The sequence below is a fragment of the Triturus cristatus genome, chromosome 9, assembly GCF_964204655.1.
Source record: "Triturus cristatus chromosome 9, aTriCri1.1, whole genome shotgun sequence".
Lineage (NCBI taxonomy): Eukaryota > Metazoa > Chordata > Amphibia > Caudata > Salamandridae > Triturus > Triturus cristatus.
In genome coordinates, this window is record NC_140592.1 from 793693854 (window position 1) to 793718085 (window position 24232).

A 24232-nucleotide genomic window follows, 5' to 3' on the forward strand; every position below is an offset into this window, starting at 1 on the left:
CTGTCCGACTTTGCAGAGCTCTCGGGGCTTCGAGTAAATGCAGCTAAGTCCTGCCTATACGCATTCGGAGCTGACACTCGAGACCCCGATTACCACCTAGGCGGAGTACAAGTACAGTGGCAGCCCGACACCTTTCGCTATTTAGGAATCCAGATATATCGCCGCCCGGCGGATCTGGTAGAGGGTAACCTGGGAAGAGCTGTAACTGCGATCAGGTCTCAGATGAAATTCTGGAGCACACTTGCCCTCTCGGTCACCGGCCGAATAGCACTGGTAAAAATGATAGTATTGCCTCGTCTGCTTTACTATTTTGCTAATCTGCCATTATACGTCCCGGCGTCCTTCTTCATGGGCTTCACGCGCTCCCTCCGAGATTTTATATGGGGAACTGCGCGACATAGGGTCGCGCTGCCCAAATTATATCTCCCCGTAGGCCAAGGTGGGCTCGCAATGCCATACTTTGAACATTACTATCTGGCGGCACAATTGCAGTGGGTAGTTCGCTGGTTGGCAGACAGAAGTCGTGAGGACACGGCGATGGCAGAGGATCCCCCGCTGGCGTTGGCTGAGATACTTAGGATCTTTCACCCGACGGCGGGCGCGTTGAGACCCGCGCCGCTGCTGTTAGTAGTGGCTTGTAAATGTTATCGTAGAAGTCTCCGGCTTACCAGCTGTAGGATCCCTTACGCACTAGCTGTACCCTTGGAAGGCTCCCCCAGTGGGCAGGGAGTACTTGGGGCTGTGGAGCTGAGGGATTGGCATGCAGCTGATATTCACACCTTAGCGGACCTTTACCGTGATGGAGCCCTTCTACCATTCACGACCCTTGTGGAAGAGACTGGGCTAGCCCGAGGCCAGTTCCTCCGACATCGGGCTCTGGTGGCGACGCTAGCAGGCCACTGGGGAGACCTGCGGGAGGAACCGGAACAGCACTTAGTGGTGCAATATCTTCATGTCATGAGACGTGGAAGACGCCTGATTAAATGGTTTGCCGCAGCCTTACGAACACACGCGGTGCTGAGCCTAGAGACATTGCGTGGGAAATGGGAAGTGGACCTTGCTCGCCCTATGACTGATACGGAATGGAAGAGGGTGTTGCAGGGTCCGAAGAGGGTGCCCAGGAACATGAGATTCCGCAGGGTCCGAGGAGGGTGCCCAGGAACATGAGATTCCGCCAAATACAATTCTTCATCTTACACAGGGCATACCTTACGCCGGCTGCCATTAATAGATATTTCCATCGCGCGGACGCATGCTGTCCCCGTTGTACGGAAGCAGATGCTGACCTAATTCCTATGATGTGGGGCTGTCAGGCATTGGGCACATACTGGCAGGCAATACAGGAGGCGCTCCGCAAGTGCACGGGACAGGAACTCCCCTCCGAGTGGGCTATTTACTTGTTGCACCTCTTCCATAGACCACCCTCGGCTAAAGTTGCCTCTCGTTTTACAGACCTGGGGATCATTGTGGCGAAGCGACTTCTCACTAAGCGCTGGAAGGCAGACGCTGTACCGCATGTACAGGCATGGCGTAGCTCTTTCTTAGTCTGGGCAAAGGCAGAGGAAGTGGCCCTTCGACGGGAGGAAACACTAGGCCTTAGGATGACACCAATTGCATCCCAATGGGGGGAGATGCTGCGGGCCCTGCTACAATTAGATGGGGCAGCCCCGGCGGATGATAGGGGTGAGCTGAGGGAGCTGCGTTAGAAGCTAAGGGGCTGCCCTGCCTGGTGGGGTATCGCGATGCTGAGTATTGCTGCTTTGACATAGATGATGAAGCATGGTAATGCGCAGATTATAGTAGACACGACACTGTTGGTGGCGGGGGCAGGGAGGAGGGACCCGCTAGGAGAGGTGTTGAGAGGGGAGGGGCGCTTAGACACGTGTTGAGAGCTGCTGTTGGTTGTTATTTTGGTTGCTAAGCTGTGGAGGAGACCGCTCCCCAGTTGAAGAGTGGGGTTATTAGAAATGTTTGGTTATCTGTTTGATGTCGCAACTGGAGAGTAAACAGTTGGCAACCGAGATGGCTGTATTATAATTGCTACCTGGGATGAGACCGCAAAACGCGCACCACAGAGGTAGTTTCACTTGCAGCCTCAAAGCTTATTGCGGTAGACAATGCTACATGCCACCTAATTGATGCAGATTGTTATGATTGTAACTTATCACGAGTCTTTACCATGCTCTAAGTGTAACTGTGCACTCTACTAATATGAGATGTATTGTATGATTACAGTTGCAACCTCAAACAGATTTCTAAAAAAAACAAAAGCATTATTGTGTACCTTCACAGACAGGAGAGGATTCTTTATATTTTGGGCTTCCAAATAACTGCCCTTGGCAAGCGTCGGAGTAGTGAGAACAATGTAGACTTTTCTGTTGTTAATCTGTGGGTGGAAACATGTAAAACCCGATATAGCCCACCTTTTTTGCTGACGTCACATAAAGAGAAAAAAAATCATGTGTATTCTTCAATTCAAATAATAGATTTTTCCTTTCAGGAAAAAAAAGACTAGGCAGGGGGTAGTGGGGCTGCTAGTTCTTCCCACTGTTGTAATAAAAAAACAAAGTGGGGGGGGGGGGGGCCTTAAACATGCGGTACAAGAGAAATGAAAAAGTGTGGGAGGCATAGAAAAGAAAAACGAGGTTTACAAAGAGAACCAATTGTGCGACACAACAACAGGTGGAGCTCACCAAAGGCGTTATTTAAAATAAATCACCATGAATGCAGGGAGAGATGGCTTACAACATAGGAATAAGCCTTTGCTCAGGTGCTCTTTTCACTTTTGGTGTCCAGTGTTTAAAAGAACTGGAACAGGGGAGCCAAGCCCCGGAAATGGTGTTAGCATAGATTTGTGATGCACTCCCAAGTAAACTCAGAGAAAAGCCCAACCATCTCAGACTCCGGAACATTCTTAAACAATACTCCTCTGTTTTTTTTGTTATTCATCTAGACAAGAGTAGGTACAGTTTTCTATTGAAAGAACCAAGTGATGAAGATGCCCTAGAGCACCCTTTAGAATGAATTTTAAACTGAAATTGCCCTGGGACCCTGATATTCTTTCTCCCCTTCAATTCTTTACTCCCTGACCTTTGTCACACCTTTTATTGGAGAAGTATGTGCTTCACTAAGGGCTAGAATGCATAAACCTACCCTTCTAATTCCCCTTTTGCTATTGTTTAGATGATTCCTGCACCGCTGTCCTGGCTGACCCACCGACTTTCAAGATCCATTTAGGTGGCCCAGAAATTCAAAAACCGGTCCTCAAGACAGTACTTTTCCTCATGGATTCATACCTCTTGTTCAGTCAATACAAATATTTGCTAAGCCATCAAGTGAGACTGATGTATTAAAATAACACTTTGTTCAGTTGGCAAGAATAACAAACAACAAAATTATGTGGGCAACAGCACAGGTATTTGAAAAGATATTAACGCAGACATAACACAAAGGTGAAACATTGGTGCATTAGAGCTATTGTAGCAAAAGAAAAAAGGTTATCTACATATGAAGTAATCGGGGTTCTGTGGGAAGAAGGTGGTTAAGTGGGGTTGTGTTTTATTGATAGTAGGAACACTGAAGGTGACAAATTCAGCTATTTGAAACAAGTGGCCTTATTAGAGGGTAGAAAACGCGTGTAACACGTAGCTCATGTGTAATTACTTCATATTGCTCTTTGGGGGTACTGTCACCGGGTCATTCATAATACGCTAATTAACTGGTCATGGGTGTGGTAGAGATATATAGAAGTTGTTGGATATACTGTTATTTTGGGGAGAAAACGGTTAAAGCATGATGGGGAGGTTTCAGGTTGTCCATTTGATAGTGATAGATACCTGCAAGTAGCAGTTGTAAGTCTGTATTGTTAAGTGCAAAGCTCTTAGACATGGGGATGGATAGTCAAAGGTCATAAATATAGATTTATGAGGGCCAGAATAATGTTTAAGAAATAGAACATTTCCAAAATTCTAGAGGTGGCAGTGCTTTCATGGACTGAAATGGAATAATGTGAGAGCGATGGAGGCAGCCGATTGTACAATTACAATTAGGTAAGGCAAAGCATTTTACAAATGGGTTCATGTTACCTGAAAGCAAAATGCCTCAAGGTAAAAATGTGTATTAATTTTGTGCAAAGCTTGTGTGCTTCAGCAAGGGAGTCGCAGCAAATATATTTGTCCTACTAAAGGAGCAAAGAACGTGGGACGTGTAGAAAAAAAAAGAAAGGTAAAAAACTGATTTTAATCATGCAGTTTGGTGTCGTATTGATATTTAATAATTTTTACATCATTGTTGCAATAGTTACATGTAAAATGACTTTAGTAGATGTGCATTACGTTTAGTTGTTTGGCCTTCATGAGTTTAAATTTTAATGGGAGCTGCTGTCTGTGTCTTAATCCTGTAGACTATCATTTGTGATGTGCTAATAGAAACCGTTTACACCTTAAGTTGAGAAATTGCATCAATCCAGTTTTCCGCCCCAAATATTTACCTACTTTTTCTTGTGTTGCAGCTGACCTACCGGGCAAACAGAAAGCTTGTCAAGGAGCCAGGTAAAGAAGAATTTAAAGAGTCAAAAGACAGAGTGTCCGAGCTTATAACATCTGATATGTTAGAGGTATGACTTATTATCTTGTAAACCCTTACCAGCTAACTGGGAAACCAGCATTGTATGACCATTATAATGTCTGTTACCAATACGCAACAGAGGACGTACTTATAAATACTAGGAAATATGTATGTACAACACCAATGGGTCAGAAAAGAAAGATCTTGTTTCTACCTTTGACAACCGTCCACAAATTCTGGATTTGGACTGATTCTTGAGAACGGGTATTAGAAAGTGTAGGGGTTCAGATGTCCTCTGTCCCAGATTAAGTGGAATTTGCTAACTGGAAAAATTGAATAATGTTATCCAGTACTATGTATAAGGTATTTTAACGACCATGATAGATCTGCCAGCCTTAGGGTGCCCCACCCTTTTTGCCTTCCGCCTCCAATTTTTTTTACCTCGTTTTTGCTGGGTTTAGGACACTGAGTACTTCACCACTGCTAACCAGTGTCAAAGGGCATGTCCTCTCTCTACCCAAGGTAATATCGGCTCATACCCAGTATTTAATTTACTTACAAGTTCCTAGCAAAAGTGGTACTGTAAGTGCCTAGGGCCTGTAAATTTATCGCTACTAGTGGGCCTACAGCACTGATTGTTCCACCCACTAAGTATCCCTTTAAACATGTCTCAGACCTGTCATTGCAGAGCCTCTGTGTGTACTTTCAACTGCCATTTCGACCTGTCAAAATAAACATTTTGCCAGCTAAACCTTCCTTTTTAATACATAGGACATCCCAAGGGTGAGAACTGGACAACCCAGAGTGTGATATATTTAAAAAGTAGGACTTTGGTGAAGTCTCATTTTAAATTGCAATTCTGAAAATGCCACGTTTAGAAAGTTAGCATTTTTTTGCCATAGCCATCTGGTGCCTGCTGCCTGTCTCTGGTCGCATGACTGGGTGTAGTTGGCATTTGGGCTTTGTGTATTCCTCCTAGACAGCACACACAATGGGAGCTTAGATGTGACTGAGTGGGCCATCACCGGCAGGATGGGAGGGAGGAACTGGGCTTAGCCTCTCTTACACCTGACTGGGCAGTGTTCTGTCCCAACACAAAGGGCTGCATACCCCCAACAGTTAGTCTTTAGACAGGGAAGGCAGGGTATCTATGCACTTCAAAAGAATGCCTCTAGAATCTTCTGCCCACTTCTATGTATAGAAGAAGTAACTCCGATACCACCACTTCAGTACACCTCTGTACCTGTGGATACTCTACCAGGAAGAAGGACTGTTACTTTACTGCTCTAAAGTAGCTGCTACCTTGCTGTGCTGCGTGCTGCCCTCTTGCCTGGTTGATAAGGACTGAGTCTGCATCTCTTGAACCCAGAGTGACTCCAAGGGCTAGTTGACTGGCCTCCGGATGCCTCAGTGTCATACCAGGCTTCCAACCACCTTGATCTTAGACCTGCCAAGTGGTGCCATCCTGTTCCTGGGCCCCCTGGAAGTGGGCCTGATGCATCTTCTCTGCTGAGCGGGGCATCCCCAAGCAGAACCAATGCAACTCTGCTTTTGCATGGATTGAACCCGTTGCAAAGACCTCGCATCTCTCACTAACGACAGCCTCGACGACTATAATGAATTCCGAATTGCAGCCTCACAGCTCTTTGGAACAGACGCATCGCCAGCTGCTCACCGCATCCTCGACGCCTGACTTTGCACCACAAGCCCTGTTGACGGGATACTTGATGACGATGCAACAGGGCCCGCTGCCTCCCCACATCTCAGAACCGATCCATTGCTTCGACTGCGCAGCACATCTTCGACACGGATGCACGCTATGCTGTGCAGCCAGGATTTAAGGTACTCTCTTCAAAGGCCTAACTGGGTCCCTGTAGCTGGCCCACGCTCCATCACAGTTGGCCTGAACTTGTTACTTTGTCCCAATCAGCATGACCAGGTATCCCTAGTTGGCGCTTTGTGCTTTTCGGCACTATTTTCACTAAAAACTGAAAAATTCAATATTTCTTTAGTTCCATTAATTGGATTTTTGTTGTTTTGGTCTTCTTTTATTGATTAAAAGTTACTATTTTTTTTCTAAATCTGTTGTGGGCTCCTTTTGTTGTGTTTATATTGTTTTACTGTTCTAAGTGTTGCACAAATACTTAACACATTGCCTCTCAGTTAAGCCTGCCTGCTCCTTGCCAAGCTACCAAGTGGTGAACGCAGGTTAATTTGGGGTTTGCTTGCACCTTACCCTAGGAAGGACTGTGATTGCTGCTTAACCAGAGTTTACAACCCCAGTCAACCAACAACCCAATTTCTTTCTGACTTAGAATGCAGAAAAGAAGCCATTGTCCGAGAGTAATCCAACAATGTTGTTGAATTTGTTTTTACCATTGGAAGTGGTTAATGACTACACATAAAGCTGATGAGGGACATGAAGACAATAAACCCTGAGTGTACCATAACCCAATTGTTTGAATTAAGAAAGGCCAGTTTTTGACACTGTAATACTAATCCAGGAGACTTGTTTGAGCAGCATACATCCCTCCATAATAACCATTGATATTTATGCATTATGAGAATTGGTATTTGTAGGGAGAGCAAGTGAACATAACCCGAATCCTTGTAAAATCCTACTCCATGAAGTACTAGTCAGTGTTTTGACAAAGAGCTTGACTAGTGAATAACAAACTCTCTCTTGGCAACATCCTTATGTTAGACTTACAACCCACACGCCTGTTCATGACTGTCAGTGACCTCGCCCCATCAGGTTCCTCTTCAACTCACAATATTTTATGAAACGACTAATAAATAAGTACTTAATTAAATAAAGGTATGTTACTTCATCATTGGCCACAACCACAACATAAATTAGTCACTTGCAATCTCCTTCAAACATTGCTTCATCCTTTCGATATCGTTTTCACTCTGGTCAATTGCTCTGCTCCTGATGCAGCTGAACTTGATCGTCCCCCTTTTATAATATCTGTAGTTATACTTCATCTCCAGGCAAGGCTGCTTTCCATTTATTCACATTGAATATTAATTCACCTTGCCTGAGAAAATAACTTTGTTCGAGGCATATGAGCTGCAGATTATACACTGTGCATAGATCGCCATCTGGTGTTGGGCCCGGATGTTTACAGTTTGTTTTTCTTCTTGGACAGTCTTTGGAAGTCACGAGTTCGGTGACTCCTCCTTCGGTCCGTACTGCGCATGGGCTTCGGCTCCATCCTCAGATTGTTTTTTTCCGCCATCGGGCTCGGATGTTATACTTCGTGCTCCGGCTTCGAACCTTTTCAGTTCGACCTTCGACGAAAAATCCTCGACCATCGAGATTCTTCAGACGAAAATCTGCTTCTTCATCTCTCTCTTCGGCACTTCTTCGATTCCAGGCATCGGCAGCGGCCTTCGGGCCTACCTCGACTCCGGTCTCGGCCGATGGAAAGGACTCCCTTCAAGAAGTGCCCAAAATGTGGGTCTAAATTTCCCCACACCGATCCAGAATCGCAAGCATACAAGCCTTGCGCCAAAGATTCCTTCTTCAGCACTCTCTCCCAGCAAGAGTGTTCATGAAACTAATAGGGATGATGGCATCTTGCATCTTCATAGTACCTCATGCAAGACTTCACATGCGTCCACTCCAAGAGTGCCTAGCACGCCAGTGGAACCAGGCCCAGGGACAGCTGACGGATCTGGTGTTGGTGGACGGTCGCACCCATCGCTCTCTGCAGTGGTGGAACACGACAAACCTTTCCAAAGGGCGACTGTTCCTGGACCCGGTTCCTCAGGTGATTCTAACGACGGACGCATCGCTCTCCGGCTGGGGAGCGCACCTATTACACCTCACAGTGCAAGGTGTATGGACGCCACAACAGAGGTTACTCCACATCAATCATCTGGAGTTATTGGCGATCTTTCTAGCCCTGAAATCGTTTCAGAAACAAATCTCAGCCAAGGCAGTCCTCATTCGCACAGACAATATGACTGCAATGTATTATATTCAAAAACAGGGGGGGACACACTCTCCCCAGCTCTCTCGCTTAGCACAGAGCATATGGAGATGGGCAATCCCACAAAAAATCTTTCTCCTGGCACAACACGTCCCAGGTATACAAAACACCATGGCAGATCTGCTCAGCAGACAAACGCAGCAAATGCACGAATGGGAACTGCATCCACAAGTTCTTCACCCATTCTTTCACAAGTGGGGGCATCCTCAGATAGACCTCTTCGCCACCCACGAAAACAAAAAATGCCCAAGCTTCGCCGCCAGATACCCACACCCATTGTCCAAAGGCAATGCGATATGGATGAACTGGTCAGGCAAATTTGCATACGCCTTTCCACCTCTCCCGCTAATTCCATTAGTGGTAAGGAAGCTACAACAGCACTTCCTCACACTCATTCTGGTAGCCCCAACATGGGCCAGGCAGCCGTGGTACACCACGCTACTACAACTATCAGTGGTACCACATCAAAAACTGCACCTGTCCCCATGCCTCCTAACCCAGAACCATGAAGAAATCAGGCACCCGGACCCAGCTCAGCTCAACCTTGCGATCTGGCTCCTGAAATCTTAGAATATGGATACCTTAATCTTCCCCCTGATTGCATGAACATTATCAAGGAAGCCAGACGTCCTACCACTCGAGCATGCTATGCCGCAAAGTGGAAGAGATTTGATGTTTACTGCCGTAACAATACAATCAACCCTTTAGATGTATCCATACAGCACATCATATGCTATCTGCTCCATCTTCAAAGGTGTAACCTGGCGTACTCATCCATCCGTCTACACCTAGCAGCAATTGCTGCTTACCTGCAAAACAGATAGCATTTATCACTTTTCAGAGTACCTGCTATTAAAGCCTTCATGGAAGGCCTTAAAAGAGTAATTCCACCCAGGGCACCACCCTCACCTGTGTGGAATCTAAACGTAGTTCATTCAAGGCTAATGGGTCCGCCTTTCGAACCAATGCATAAATGTGAGCTACAGTTCCTTACTTGGGAAACAGCTTTCCTCATAGCTATCACTTCCCTTAGAAGGGTTAGTGAGATACAAGCGTTCACTATACAAGAACCCTTTTTACAGATACATCACAGCAAGGTGATACTTAGCACAAATCCAAAATTTCTGCCCAAGGTCATTTCCCCCTTCCATCTTAATCAATCGGTGGAATTACCGTTTTTTTTCTCGCAACCTCAATCTGTTGCGGAAAGGGCTCTACATACACTTGATGTTAAAAGGGCTTTACTGTACTACATACAAAGAACGCAACCTTTCAGAAAGACTAAACAGTTGTTTGTCTCCTTCTCTCCACCGCATAAAGGCAACCTCATCTCAAAATCAGGGATAGCTAGGTGGATTGTAAAGTGCATACAAATTTGCTATCACAAAGCAAAAAGAACATTATCTGTTCCACCTAAAGCCCACTCTACAAGAAAGATAGGGGCTTCTATGGCTTTTCTAGGGAACATACCCTTAGATGACATCTGCAAAGCAGCCACATGGTCAACACCGCACACCTTCACAAAACATTACTGTGTAGACGTGCACTCCAAACAACAAGCTAGTGTGGGCCAGGCTGTACTAAAGACACTGTTTCAAACCACTGCAACAGATACCGGTGGTCGCCGCTAGGGTTGGGTACTGCTATATAATCTATGCACAGTGTATAATCTGCAGCTCATATGCCTCGAACGGAATATGCTACTTACCAGTATGCATCTGTTCTTGGCATGTAGAGCTGCAGATCTATACACACCCACTCGCCTCCCCGGCTACCTGTATCCGTTCCAATCTATCTTATTTAGATACAACACACATGGGTTTCTCACTGTTATTACTACGCTCCATTTCCCTGCTGGCGAAAAACAATCTGAGGATGGAGCCGAAGCCCATGTGCAGTACGGACCGAAGGAGGAGTCACCGAACTCGTGACTTCCAAAGACTGTCCAAGAAGAAAAACAAACTGCAAACATCCGGGCTCAACACCAGATGGCGATCTATGCACAGTGTATAGATCTGCAGCTCTACATGCCAAGAACAGATGCATACTGGTAAGTAGCATATTCCTTTTACGTTATTTTTTAGTTTGACACTTGAAAAAAAAACGTATTCTCATGAGTTCTAAAGAGATACTCGCCGCACAGCGTTCATGTTTAAATCTAATAGCTGGCTTACGTTTACCCATTTTTACACATAAAATATTTTTATCACAAAGGGACCAAATGGCCATTACTATAGAAGCTTTAAGATAAATAAATCTTGCTTAGTTTTTGAACCTGTCAAACACGAAAAGTGATGGGAGAAATGCTTGCAAGAATTCTAACCACTGACAGTTGCTTGAGGTAGCATTCCAACCCATCGTTCTTTTCTCCACCATGCCAGCTCAGTTTAGACCCAGCCATATAAAAATCAGTCTTTACGCTACTCTAATAGGACTGTTCAGACTAAACTGCCAGGCCAAGTCCTTTCTGAACTGGAACACAAGCAACCAAGTCTGCTTTCACCCTGATTGGTGCTGATTGTGGCTTGGGTCAAGTGGCACAGTGAGCATGATACTCGTATCTGGGCATACCACTGGCCACTTAGGGCGTTACAAGAGGTGATGGAAGGAATTCTTGAAATAAATCTAACTACTTCCAGGTGCTCTGGGTAGCATTCCAACCCATTGTTATTTCCTACTATGCCACCTCAGTTTGACCCTGCCATATGCCAATCAGTCTTGACCCTGCTCCAATAGGAGCTGTCCAGCCTTAACTTCGGCCACGTCTTCCCTGAACTGGAACGGAAGCAACCAAAGTCCAGTTTTGCCCAGATTGAGGCTCTTCAGTCTGATGTAGTTTGGTTTCAGTGGCACAGCGAGTGTTATCCCGTCACTGTCTGTATGTTTGGTGTAATGCCCTAAGAGGCCAAGGGTATGCCCAAACATGGGTCCATTGATCACAGTGCCACTAGAACCAAGGTACATCCAACTGAAGGGGCCCAATCAAACCAAAATGAATATTGGATTGCTTGTGTTTTGGTTCAGAAAGCCCCTGGCTTGGCAGTGCAGACTGAACTGTTACTATTGGAGTGGGACCAAGACTGTTTTGCATATGGCTGGGTCTAATCTGAGGTGGCATGGTGGGCAAAACAATAATGGGTTTGAATAGTACCCTGAGTGTTTGCCAATGTTTGGACTTATTGCAAGCATTCCTCCCATCACCTTTTGTGTGTTTGATGTAGTTGTTGACGTAGACTCATGGACCTTCCGAATTATTCTACACTGACAATACATTTCTGTTTTAGTGTACTGCAGAAGCTCCTACCACTACCCCTGTCCTGATGGAGTATCCAAATTGCTTCTAATAGTTGAAGTGTCAAATTTATACCTGTGGATAATTGTACAATTGGATCATTCAGTATGATCATTACTTTTCACTCTGCATTGGTTGAGGATACTTTTGTTATGTTTATTACCTTTGGAACGTTATACATTTTTGTTTTCTCTACTTTTTTACACTTTCTTTAGCACATCATGTTTGAACACTTATTTAGCACCATTTTTTTTATTTTGAAAATAAATGCATTTTCTAGGATTCATCTGAGGCCTTTAAAATACTGAATGTTATCTCACCCAGATTATTCACAAATGGTCTTTCCCCAGCAGCACAATGATTATGATTAACTAAGGGAATGGACGAATAACTAATCTAAGGGACGATTAACTAATATGTGAAATGATTAACTAATTTAAGAGAAAATACTCGGTAGGCTAAATGAACCACCCATTCAAGTATTTTCTGCCTCTTTTTGACAAATTGGATGTTGACACTAAAGCAGGAAAGTTGCCTCTAAATCATTCCAATATTTACAGGCCGATTTGGAGGAATCCTGGACACGTTGAGCCACAACTTACCCTTTTGATAAAAGGCCTCCATCAATGGAACCAGCAGGGTAATTTGTGATTATTATAATTTACTCCATGGCACCCTAGTGTGGGGGATGTGCTTACATTCGAGAATTGTCTTCTAGAAGCTTATAAATACATAATGAAAATGCTTGCACATGACTGTGCTCAGTCTAAGTGCAAACCATCTGCGGCTCCATGAATCGCTTGCCCAAATCAAAGGCTCCACAGGTCTAATGAATATGGACAATATTCTGCATGAACAAGCATGCTAAAAAAGACCCCTTGTATTCTCCGAGCAGGCCTTGAAACTATGGAGCAGGGCCAACGCCTCAACAAGAGCAAGGGGGCAGAATGCTCCTATGAATATAAAAATCCTATGAATATAAAATATTTGAGCGGATTCCCTTAGCTGGATAGGAAATTTCGATAAATGGGTTCTACGTCCTCTCCCACTACCGAGTTTTTCCACATTGGAAGAATTGTTCTTTACGAGCAGGCACTGACCACCAGGGACACGAGTGGAATCACTTTTTATTAACTGCTATAGAATTTCATTTATGCCTTCCTGTATTTCCACTCAACCCCCAGATAATAAAAACAGAATCATGCATATATTTTATTAGCTTCGCCGTACACGAGACAATACTGGTACACTGATATATTCTGCACCTTCCTCTTGCTGACCTCAGGTTGCCTCTGAGCTGCATCTGCTCCTTCTTTTCTGGACCCCTTCTTTTAAGTGTGATCATATTTTGTTCATGCTGTCAATATCCATATTCACTGTACCATAGGGAACAAAGGTATTTAATAAAGGCAGTTGGACGGAGATAGAGCTCAGTTAATTAAGTGTTCACTGCTGACACCCTGGTGCAGCATTTGACAGGATAGTGCTGGCTTCATACTGTAAGAAACAATTGGTAAAACCGGTGTGCTGAATTTTTAACATTTAAAGTGAAAAATAGTGCCAAAAAGAACAAAGCACCAACTGCGGGTACCTGGGTATGCAATACCGAAGCAAAGTCTAAAGTTAAGGCAGACTATGATTGAAACTCTGTCCGGATACACAAGGTGGATTAGGACTGGTCTTGCCTTAAAAAGTTCCTGTGAAGGTAAAGTTCAGCGGGGCTAGGCAGCTGGTGGTGTAGCTTTTTGCGAAGTCGATGATCTCCAGAGCGATGAAGCTGCAGGCTCTAGCCGATGAGGGCTCCATGAGATTCGTTACCACTTCTGAGGGGTGCCACCGAACAGGATTTGCCACTCCAAAGAATGTAGGGGGAGGTACCACAAAATCAGGCCGACCGGCAATGCATGTCTGGCGGATCAGCAAGCAGGTACGTCCTGGTCTCCTGTTGGTCCTCAGGCCACATTTTGGTGGAAAGTTTTCTAAGCATTAGGTTAATGGCTGAAGAAACACCTTTAGCACTACCTCCAAGGGTCCAACTCTGGGCGGGCACCACATGAGGGGTAAGGACTCATTCCAGGCAGAGGCCAAGTCAGAGTTCAAGGTCTCTGGAGCTTATGTCCCTGTAGCTTACACTGGAGGCCAGCAAACTAGCCCTGGTGTCACTCTGGCAGTCTGAGATCAAGCAGCAAGGCATGCCTCGTGAAGCAGGGCAGTCCTCTTAGGGTACGAAACAGGCTTCAAGCAGCATGGCAGTCCTCCTGGTAGCAGCAGGGTAGTCCTCTGTGGTACAAATCAGACCTCAAGCATCAGGGCAGCCATCTGAAGTACAAGGCAGTCCTTCTGGTGATCCTTCGCAGATCCAGGAGTGGAGTGAACTGAAGAGTTTGTCTAAGGGTTCATTATGTATACCTGGTGCCAGCCTTTGAAGTGGACGAAACGTCTAGGACTTGCTACATCAGGTTCTGGAAAATTACCCCCTTCCCCTGCACAGCCTCCAGGAGGTCTAGGGTGACAATTGACTGGTGTCAAGTTCTTTGTGAGTTTGCTGAAGGCAGCCCCTTTGAAATGTAAGTGGGACAGGGAACAGCTACGCTCCCTCCCATCATGGGCAGAATGACCCATCCTCCCAACACGTAGTCCCCCTTTGTGTCTCTGTCTGGGAGGAATACACAAAGGCCACCTACACCCAGCCGTGTAACACAGGACATAGGCTGCAGGCACGAAATGGTAAGGACAAGAAAATGACAAATTTCTAAAAGTAGAAGTGTAACGGTGTTTCCAAGGAGAACAACAAAAAGGTTACATTACAATACGTTATTCCCAATCAATCAGACAATCAACAATAGTTAACCAAAGTGACTGGAAAAGAAGCAATCCGTAATAATGGATGAACCAATAGGCCCATTTAATAGTTAAAAAATGTATTATATAATCATAATACTCAAAAAAGGGGTTCTATACGTGCTCACTGCTCAAGTAGTCACATAGTGAATATCCATTTAGACAATACATTGTTACAGAAATAACATTGGAATATTTCAGTAATGTAGGTAGGAAATATAGTTTCATATATATTCATGCTATAGATATATGCAAAAGAAACAATTGATGTACAGAATGCTGGACAATGCAAGCATTAACCCCCAGTCACAAGGATCCATCATTCTTTTGCTCACCACACCACCCCAGTTTGGACCCAGCCATATGCAAATCAGTCATGAACCTGTTCCTTGTGGGAACAGTCCAGCCGAACTGCCAAGCCAGCTCCTCCCTGGACCGGAAACGAGCATCCTGGGACAGGTTTCAGGGCATCACCCTTGGTCAGCCAGGCTAGCTTGAATCCAGTGGTGTAGTGAGCACGGGACCCACGTCTGGGCATGCCCTTCCCACTTAGGGCGACATATGCGAAAGAAACAATTGATGGACGGAATGCTGGACAATGCAAGCATTAACCCCCAGTCACAATGATCTGGGTTAAATCCACCATTCTTTTGCTCACCACACCACCCCAGTTAAGACCCAGCCATATGCAAATCAGTCTTGACCCTGCTCCTTGTGGGAACAGTCCAGCCCGAACTGCCAAGCCAGGTCCTTCCTGGACTGAAAACAAGCATCCTGGGACCGGTTTCAGGGCATCACCCTTCATCAGCCAGGCTAGCTTGAATCCAGTGGAGTAGTGATATAATCATTTTCCTATTTTCAGGAGCATTGATGAGTAATAGGTTACTCACAGTCCGGATACTTTTTGATTGAAATGCAATCCTGATTTCTTCAGTTCTGCATGGCACTCTGACTGATGAGTAAGCCCAACAGAATCTGACTTCGGCAGCTTAGCCCTACTTTCTCAGGTCTTTGGTCCAATACTCTCATTACAATCAGAAATTATCCGGAGTTTGAGTGCCCTATTTCTTCCTCTCACTCTGTTAAACTGCTCATGTCCTGGTGTCCTGATGATGACCTGTTTATCTAATTGGGTTGAAACGCCTTTGTTATTCTCCTTGGAGCCATTGTTATGCACTTATGTTATTGCCCCTGGTTCCGGGTGTTTTTAGATTGTGCTTAGTGCTTTAAGCAAAAGGTTAATAAAAGGTGACTGGTTTAGGCAGAAGCATGATGCATCACAGTATAAGAATATATATATTCCAACTGATGGTTATGTTTATAAATACAATTATCTATGGTCAAACACTGAGTCTTGGTCCAGCCTCTCATTCCCATTAGAACTCAACATTTATTTCAGCTGCTATGATAAGAGACACCATAGAGGGTGTGTTGTAGGAGGACTTTGTTTTTTCTGTGCTATCTCTGTAGGATAGCATTGGCAAAGAGCACTGGAAAGTCTTTAGGGTCTGCACTGGGAAAGCTAAAAGGCTAGACCTTTTGGCTTTGCCAGTGCTTTTGTTAGGTTATATTCACTGCTCACTGGATCTTTGAGACCACCAGCTTATTTTCAGTAGGCTGCTACATAGCAGTACAAAGTCTTTGGTTTCCAAGGAAGAGTGTAGAAAGTAAAACAAGGATTTGTTTCTGAAGAAAAGGTAAGAAAATCGCATCTTAAAGCAATTCACCAAACTCATGCTTCTAAAGTGTTTGAGTTTTTTTTCTTTTTATTGGAAAAATATTCCTCCTTCTTAATTTGATGTCTTCAGTGCCTGATATCCCGGCATGGCTGTGGTGAGTGACTGACAGCCAGCCTCCCAGAGATTCCTTTGCAGCAAACCTTACGAGTGCCATTCCCCTAAGCGACTTCAAGATGTTGTGCATATTGTTCCCCAAGTGTTTTGGTCTAAATATTGTAACGTACACAAATGAGTAACTTTTGGAGTTAAATTCTTCTTTATGGCCCATGCACACATTCTTTTAATCGTTTACTGGTTAATTCTCAAGTTAACTCTGGTAGAAGGAACATGTTCATTTGTAGCCGCCCTCCCTTTTCAATCTTGAAAGTTACAAAAAAATATTCTTCCTCACAATCTTTTCTCTCCGCAGGAAATTCTGAACGTACAGGAACACTATCACAAAATGAAATGTGTGATTTCTTCTAATAAATATCAGCCAGATAAGGCTCTGAGTTTGATAAAGGATGAATTTGCCTTGGATTTGAAAAGTATTGTGCTTGACCATCAGCGAAAATCACAGGATAAAAAGGTTAGTGGCACTTCTTCTGTTGCATTTAATTGGTTGAAAAGAAGGACTTGTACCTGGACTTGAGGGAGGGATGTAGGGTGCATTATGCAGCGCCTGCATCCCCCGTTTGACTTCAAAACTCAAAGACCTGCGCAAATTGAAGCCAACTTTGTGTTTGCCGTGCTGTAGTTTATAATTAATTCTCACTAACTTCTTGTGCAGGTATCTTTTTTTTTTATGTTGGACATATGCTGAATTAATGAACCTCTACATGTTGGGCTTTAGTGCCCATAAAAGTTGACTGGTTAAAAGCACTCGAGGCTAACTGTGTCTGTCAAAGTGTGCACAGTTTCCTGATGCCTCGGCGTGTTTCCACCATTTCGTCACACTATTAGTACGTGTCCCAGATTTCAAAGTCTGTCCATGTGCCCTGGTTGGTGAACAGAATTACACTTGACTGGGATGCGGCCCGAGTAATTTCCAGTAGCTGGATGCAATCCATCAATAACTTTTTTTTTTTCTATTTCAGTGTGATGCCCTAAGTGGGACTGGTATGCCCAGACCTTGGTCCCATGTATATTGTGCCACTTGAACCAAGCTATACCAGACTGATGAGCAGTAATATGGGCAAAACTAGTCTGGGGTTGCTCGTGTTCCAATTAAGGGAGAACCGGGCCAGGCAGTTCGGGTTGGACAGTTCACATTGCTACTAGGCCAAGACTGATTTGCATATGGGTGTGCCCAAACTGAGGTGGCATGGTGTGCAGAATAACAATGGACTGGGACGCAGCCCTGAATAATTGCCAGTGGCTGAGATGAATTCAAGCATTCCATCCATCACTTTTTTTGTATACTAGTCGGTGAACATGCTCCTAACTCCTCAGACCTTGTATCTGTGTGCAGTATGCTCCCTGCATTTTTATATGAACCAATCTCCTCTTGGCCACTGACGGTTACCCAGCTGCACAGTCTAGTTTCTAAGGGCTCAGTTCCTGTGCCGTCTTCCACACAGCTGCAGACAGCAGGGCCTGGGTTTTGCACTTTAATGCCAGGCAGCGCCTCTTCCTGCAGGGCAGTGCAGCTTAGATGTTCTGTGCAGCGTACAGCAGGAGGCCTACTTCAGATACCGGAGACCTGTTTGTAACCTAGAGAGGAACATTGACAGAGTGTGCCCTGATCAGAATTTACTGCAGGGAGGTACTGTAGATCTTCCTTTGACGTTGACTCATACAAACCCTCTAGTTCAAAGGGAGCTCAGGATTTATCTTTAACTGGGGTCTATGTCGGAAAGCGCTTACGTGGCTGTCGTAACGTCAACGAGCCAAAGTGAAAGATCTTTTTATCAGCGTTTATCTTCCCATACACTCCACAAATTGTCGGATGGGTGGAACTGGTCTACAGAATACACATTGTACGGTGGGTCGTTCACACTCCCTGGACTGGGGATATCCAGGCTTTCCAGACAGACCTAACTGCTCTCACTGTCCTGTATAGGAATTCCATGTTATTTGGACTTATTCCCTGAACAGACACTGTAAAATTGGAAATCTCTGCTCAATTTGGCATTTCCACTCCTGATTCTCGTGGTAATTCCCTATTTGTATCTAGTTTGCCACTCAGAAATGTCACCACATTTTTCCGTAAAAAATTCCTGGAGGAAACCACCAGGAATGCGTAATTCCCACATCAGTTGTAATTGCCGAATCTGTACTTATTCACCACTTATTACAAGGGCCAAAGTGGGGAAGGTCATGAGGAAATTCAAACCTGACTGAGCCACCAAAACAGCTTATCTCAGACTTTTGACCCAGAGCAGCAATCGGGATGACCAGAAACTGGATGTGGCTATCCTACGGAGCATTGCAGAGGAAAGATACTTTGGGGGAGGTCATGTCCGTAAAGCAATAAATAAGGGAAACTTCAAGCATGTGCTTCATTTAACATGTTTTTTAAAAAAAAATATTTTTATTAAAGTTTTCCATCAGTGCAGTGAAACCAACTACAGAGAAGAATAAAGAGGACTCAATCCTCAATGCACATATCAGGTGAAATCCGTGCGTCCCCCGCTGCCGTGCTTCATTTAACATGTATGACAAATAAGCCATGCCAGGCAATTTCATCTGGCTTGGTGCACATGAAAACATTAAAATTGAAATTAACTGGAAAAAATAAATGTTAAAGTGAGGTTGTATTCAGGTAAAAATATCAGTTATGTACGATGTTAAACTAAAAAACCCCCACAAACTCAGTGATGTTATCAATGATGTAATTTTAGATGTCATCAGTGATAACATTAAGTTCGAGGCATGTGGGCTGCTGAATTCATATCTGTGCATAGATCGCCGCCTAGTGTTGGGTCCGGATGTTTGCACGTTGTTGTCCTGGAAGAGTCTTCGAAGTATCCTTGGATAGGTGACTCCTCCCCTGGACTACAGTGCGCATGGGCATCCCCTCCATCCTCAGATTGTTTTTTTCCGCCATTGGGTTCGGATGTGCTATCTTAGCTCAAGTTAGGAAAAAACTTTGTCGAGGCCAAAAGGCCTTTAGTTCGCGTCGGTACTGTTTATCGATACCACCTTGTTAGTTTACTAACTTTCAGGACCGACTTTTTTCGCATTTACCTGTCCATCGACTACTTCGACGATGGAATCGAGGACGCCATTCAAGAGGTGTCCGGTATGCAATGCGAAGTACCCCCACATCGACGTCCATCCGGTGTGCAACAAATGCCTTTCGCCGGACCACGACGAATCGACATGCATGGCCTGTGCCCGGTTCCGTTCCAAAAAGACTCTACGGAATCGACGAGCGGCGAGACTCGAAGCGCGGCACCGGCACCAGCAGACATCTTCAACGAGGCCGAAGATGTCGAAGAATTGGAAGTCCTACCCTCCAGTCCCGTTTCCGAACACGACTCCGGATCGGACGAAGTCGACGAATCACTCTTCCACAGAGGTGAAGACGACACCGAGGTAGGAGACGACGACGAGGAGGCCTTAGGGGCCGAAGAGAGTAGCTCCAATGATGAACAAGGCCTGCCTGTTCAGACCGAAGAAAGCCCAGTGCCACAGTCTATGGCTCCGGTCGAGGGATCGCCTTCGGGCCTTACCCGAGACCCATCCCGCAGTTCTTCGGGCCCGGCCTCGGACATTCAGCGGCAGCCATTACTGCCTAAACCGGCTGGTTTCCCTTCTACAAAACCGAAACCGAAAGCTGCACCGGTTCAAACGAAACCGAAAGTGGCGCTGGTCGGATCGAGGCCTTCCACGCCTTCGACGCCAGTGAAACGCGTCGGCACCGAGCGCACCAAGAGAGACTTCGGTGCCGAACTTGAAGCGGGCGACGTCGGAGTCGACATACGGAAAAAGGCCTTCGGCGCCAACAAACCTGCTCGGCCCCCGGCGCCGACGCCACAGACACCGAGGACCGCACTGCCTGCTGCGTCTCGCATCGCTCCCTCGACAACACCAAAGCCTCACGCATCGAAGACGTCGACGGTCATTTCCGCACCTCGACTCGATGAACCACCGGCGCCGAAAAAGTCCACGGCCGCCTCTAAGAACCTGGTCGGTGCAAAAGCCTCAAAGGCGCTCCAAGCGCGACCCGTTGCGGCACAAAGCAGCAAAACCAAGACTGCCCTCCAGGACCCGTCGGGTTCCGGACCGATCGACGCTCCGGCAGCCTCTTCGGTGCCAGCCAACATTACCTTTGGCTTGCCTCAGTCCACAATCCCGAAAATATTCCAACTCAGGACACGGGTCACCCAGACCACGATTACACCTGCCGAGACGTCTCCGGCACATGTCATCGACGCCAACACTGGCAGGATGATTCTCCACGAGCGGAGGATAACTTCGGAACCACCGTTGGACCCTTTCAGGATCCCACTAAAAAGGAAGCTGCCTGTAGAATCAGAACCTGTCCTTTATGAACCTTTCCACTCATCCTACCAGGATCCACAATTATTCTCTCCCACACACTCCGACACGGATGCGTTGGAGGACTACATGGAGGACCAAGTCCTCTACCATGGAGACATAGACCCTGATGACCAGCAGGACCCTGATCACACTTGGGGCGACCCTGTAGACCCAGGTGCACCTCTCGATGCACAAGACCCACAACTCTATGGGGCAAAAACATCTCCCACAGAGGATACTGCAGCCTTCAACGCTCTTATTGAACGTGCTGCGAATAACCATGGGGTGCAGCTTCACTCTGACACCATCGAAGATGACTTTCTTATGGACACTTTCGCATCCTCAGAAAGGCATATAAAGACTCTGCCCATGTTGAAAGGAGTCCTCACACCAGCCAAGGACATTTTCAAGGAACCCACCAGGGCACGAGTGATAAACCCCAGGATTGATAAGAAATACCGATCAGCACCTGGGGATCCTACTGAGGCCAATTACCACTAGACTCCATTGTCGTAGCGAATGCTCGCAAGAGGGCACACTCGCAAACGACAGGTGACGCACCTCCCCCGGACAAAGAGTCCAAGGTGTTAGAGACCTCTGGCAAGCGAGTTGCCGCCCAAGCTGCCAACATATGGCGCATAGCCAACACTCAAGCGCTCCTTGCTTGCTATGATAGAGTGCACTATGACACATTGGAGCAACTACTCCAACATCTCCCTGACCAGTTCAAAGAAGGCGCAGAAATTCTCATCAGAGAAGGACAGCTACTCACGAATGCTTCCATCAAGTGTGCACTAGATGCCGCTGACACAGCTGCCAGGGCCATAAACACAAGCGTCATGCTGCGACGACATGCCTGGTTACGAATCTCTGGATTCAAGCCTGAGGTACAAAATAATATACTCAACCAGCCTGTCAACCCCGACTATTTATTCGGGCCGGAGGTTGACACCACCCTTGAGAAGATAAAAAAGGACACGGACACTGCAAAGTCCATGGGCGCTCTCCCAAACTCAGTCCTTTCGGAGCGGCTCCTTTCGTCGCCCCGGAAACAAGGGAGCAGGTAGAGGACAGGGGTCACAACAAACGTATAACAAAGGCAATACACAGACCACCTACGATAAAAACACCCGAGGTGGATATCGTGGCTCCAGTACAAAGGGCAGAGGACGCGGCTACGGCAACACCAGGTCCTCCCCCAAAAACAAGCAGTGACGCCCTCTCCCTTCCTCCCGACCACATAACACCTGTCGGGGGAAGGCTACAAAGGTTCCTGTCCACGTGGAACTCCATCACCACGGACAGGTGGGTCAAAGATATTGTCAAATACGGTTACTGTCTGGAGTTAACCTCCACTCCACCCACAATACCGCCAAGAAACCGTCCTATGTCCTCAGAGCACTTAACGCTCTTACAGCAGGAGGTGCAAAGTATGCTTCTAAAAGGCGCTATAGAGGTCGTACCCGTCCACGAGCAGGGTACGGGAGTGTACTCCCTCTACTTCTTAATACCAAAAAAGGACGGGTCACTCAGACCTATATTAGACCTAAGACCCCTGAACCGGTACATTCTTTCAGAGCACTTTCACATGCTCACTCTCCAGCAAGTCCTTCCGCTTCTCAAGCAGGGAGACTTCCTAGCCACGCTGGACCTCAAGGATGCGTATTTCCACATCCCCATTCACCCCTCACACAAAAAATACCTCAGGTTCACTGTTCAGGGGCAGCACTACCAGTTCAAAGTCCTTCCCTTCGGCGTGACAACAGCGCCCAGGGTTTTCACGAAGTGCCTAGCTACGGTGGCAGCACATCTACGGAGGCAGCACATACACGTCTACCCCTACCTGGACGACTGGCTCGTTCAAGCGAAGTCAGCCCAGCAATGTGCCAGCCACATGTCCCGCACCATTCACCTTCTTCACAGTCTGGGATTCTCACTAAATTACCCAAAGTCCCATCTCCAGCCCGCACACGTACAACAGTACCTAGGTGCGACTATAGACACTCTGGCGGCCACAGCTCAGCCAAATTTAGTGAGGATCAACAGCATGCAAATGCTGATCTCCAAGTTCAAACCCAAACACTCGCTTCCAGCGCGAGTGTTCATGCAGTTGATAGGCATGATGGCCTCCTGCATCTTCATAGTCCCACACGCGAGATTACATATGCGCCCGCTTCAGGAGTGCCTAGCACGTCAGTGGAATCAGGCTCAAGGACAGTTGAAAGACCTAGTGTTGGTGAGCGGTCGGGCATACAACTCTCTGCATTGGTGGAATCCACAAAACCTTTGCAAGGGCCGACCGTTCCAAGAGCCTGTTCCACAAATAGTACTGACAGCGGACGCGTCTCTCCAGGGATGGGGAGCTCATGTACTCCACTACACAGTGCAGGGACTATGGACGACACAACAGAAGAAGATGCACATCAACCTTCTGGAACTGATGGCAATCTTCCTGGCCATGAAGGCATTCAAAGTACATCTGTGCAACAAGGTCGTGTTGATCCGGACGGACAACATGACCGCAATGTACTACATACAGAAACAGGGAGGAACACACTCTCCACAGTTGTCTCATCTGGCTCAGAGCATGTGGAAGTGGGCCATTCAAAGGAACATGTTCCTCATGGCGGAACACCTCCCCGGCAAGGACAACCAGATGGCGGATCTGCTCAGCAGACACAGCCACCAGATGCACGAGTGGGAGTTACACCCATCAGTACTCCAGCCGTACTTCCAGCAGTGGGGTCATCCAGAGATAGACCTGTTCGCCACAAGCGAAAACGCAAAATGCCAAAGCTTTGCCGCCAGGTTCCCACATCCGCAGTCGCAGGGCAATGCGATATGGATGAACTGGTCCGGCAGATTTGCGTACGCTTTTCCCCCAGCGCCGTTGATACCGCTGGTGGCTCGCAAACTCAGACAACACTCCCTGACACTCGTCCTAGTTGCTCCTACGTGGGCACGCCAGCCATGGTACACCACCTTCCTCGAACTTTCCGTGGTGCCGCATCAAAGGCTGCGGATCAAACCCGCTCATTTGACGCAGAACCGTGGAGAGATTCAGCACCCAGATCCGCAACAGCTGAACCTGGCAATCTGGCTCCTGAAGTCCTAGAGTTTGGCTATCTCAACCTGCCACCTGACTGTATGGACATCATCAAGGAGGCCAGGAGACCCACTACAAGAGCTTGCTATGCAGCCAAATGGAAAAGGTTCGTCATTTATTGTAGTAATAATGACATTAACCCGCTGGACGCATCCATCCAAAACATCATTTGCTACCTATTACACCTATACCGATGCAATCTGGCGTACACCTCTATACGTGT

At 46.4% G+C, this 24232-nt stretch overlaps 1 protein-coding gene across 1 annotated transcript in view; it reads left to right on the forward strand.

Annotated features, from left to right (window-relative positions):
- SNAPC1 (small nuclear RNA activating complex polypeptide 1) overlaps positions 1-24232 on the forward strand; it is a 124408-nt gene that overhangs the window by 33439 nt on the left and 66737 nt on the right. The window contains exons 4-5 of the mRNA XM_085626186.1: positions 4511-4615; positions 16846-17004. Coding sequence (XP_085482312.1) covers positions 4511-4615; positions 16846-17004 — 264 coding nt within the window. The remainder of the gene's footprint in view (positions 1-4510; positions 4616-16845; positions 17005-24232) is intronic.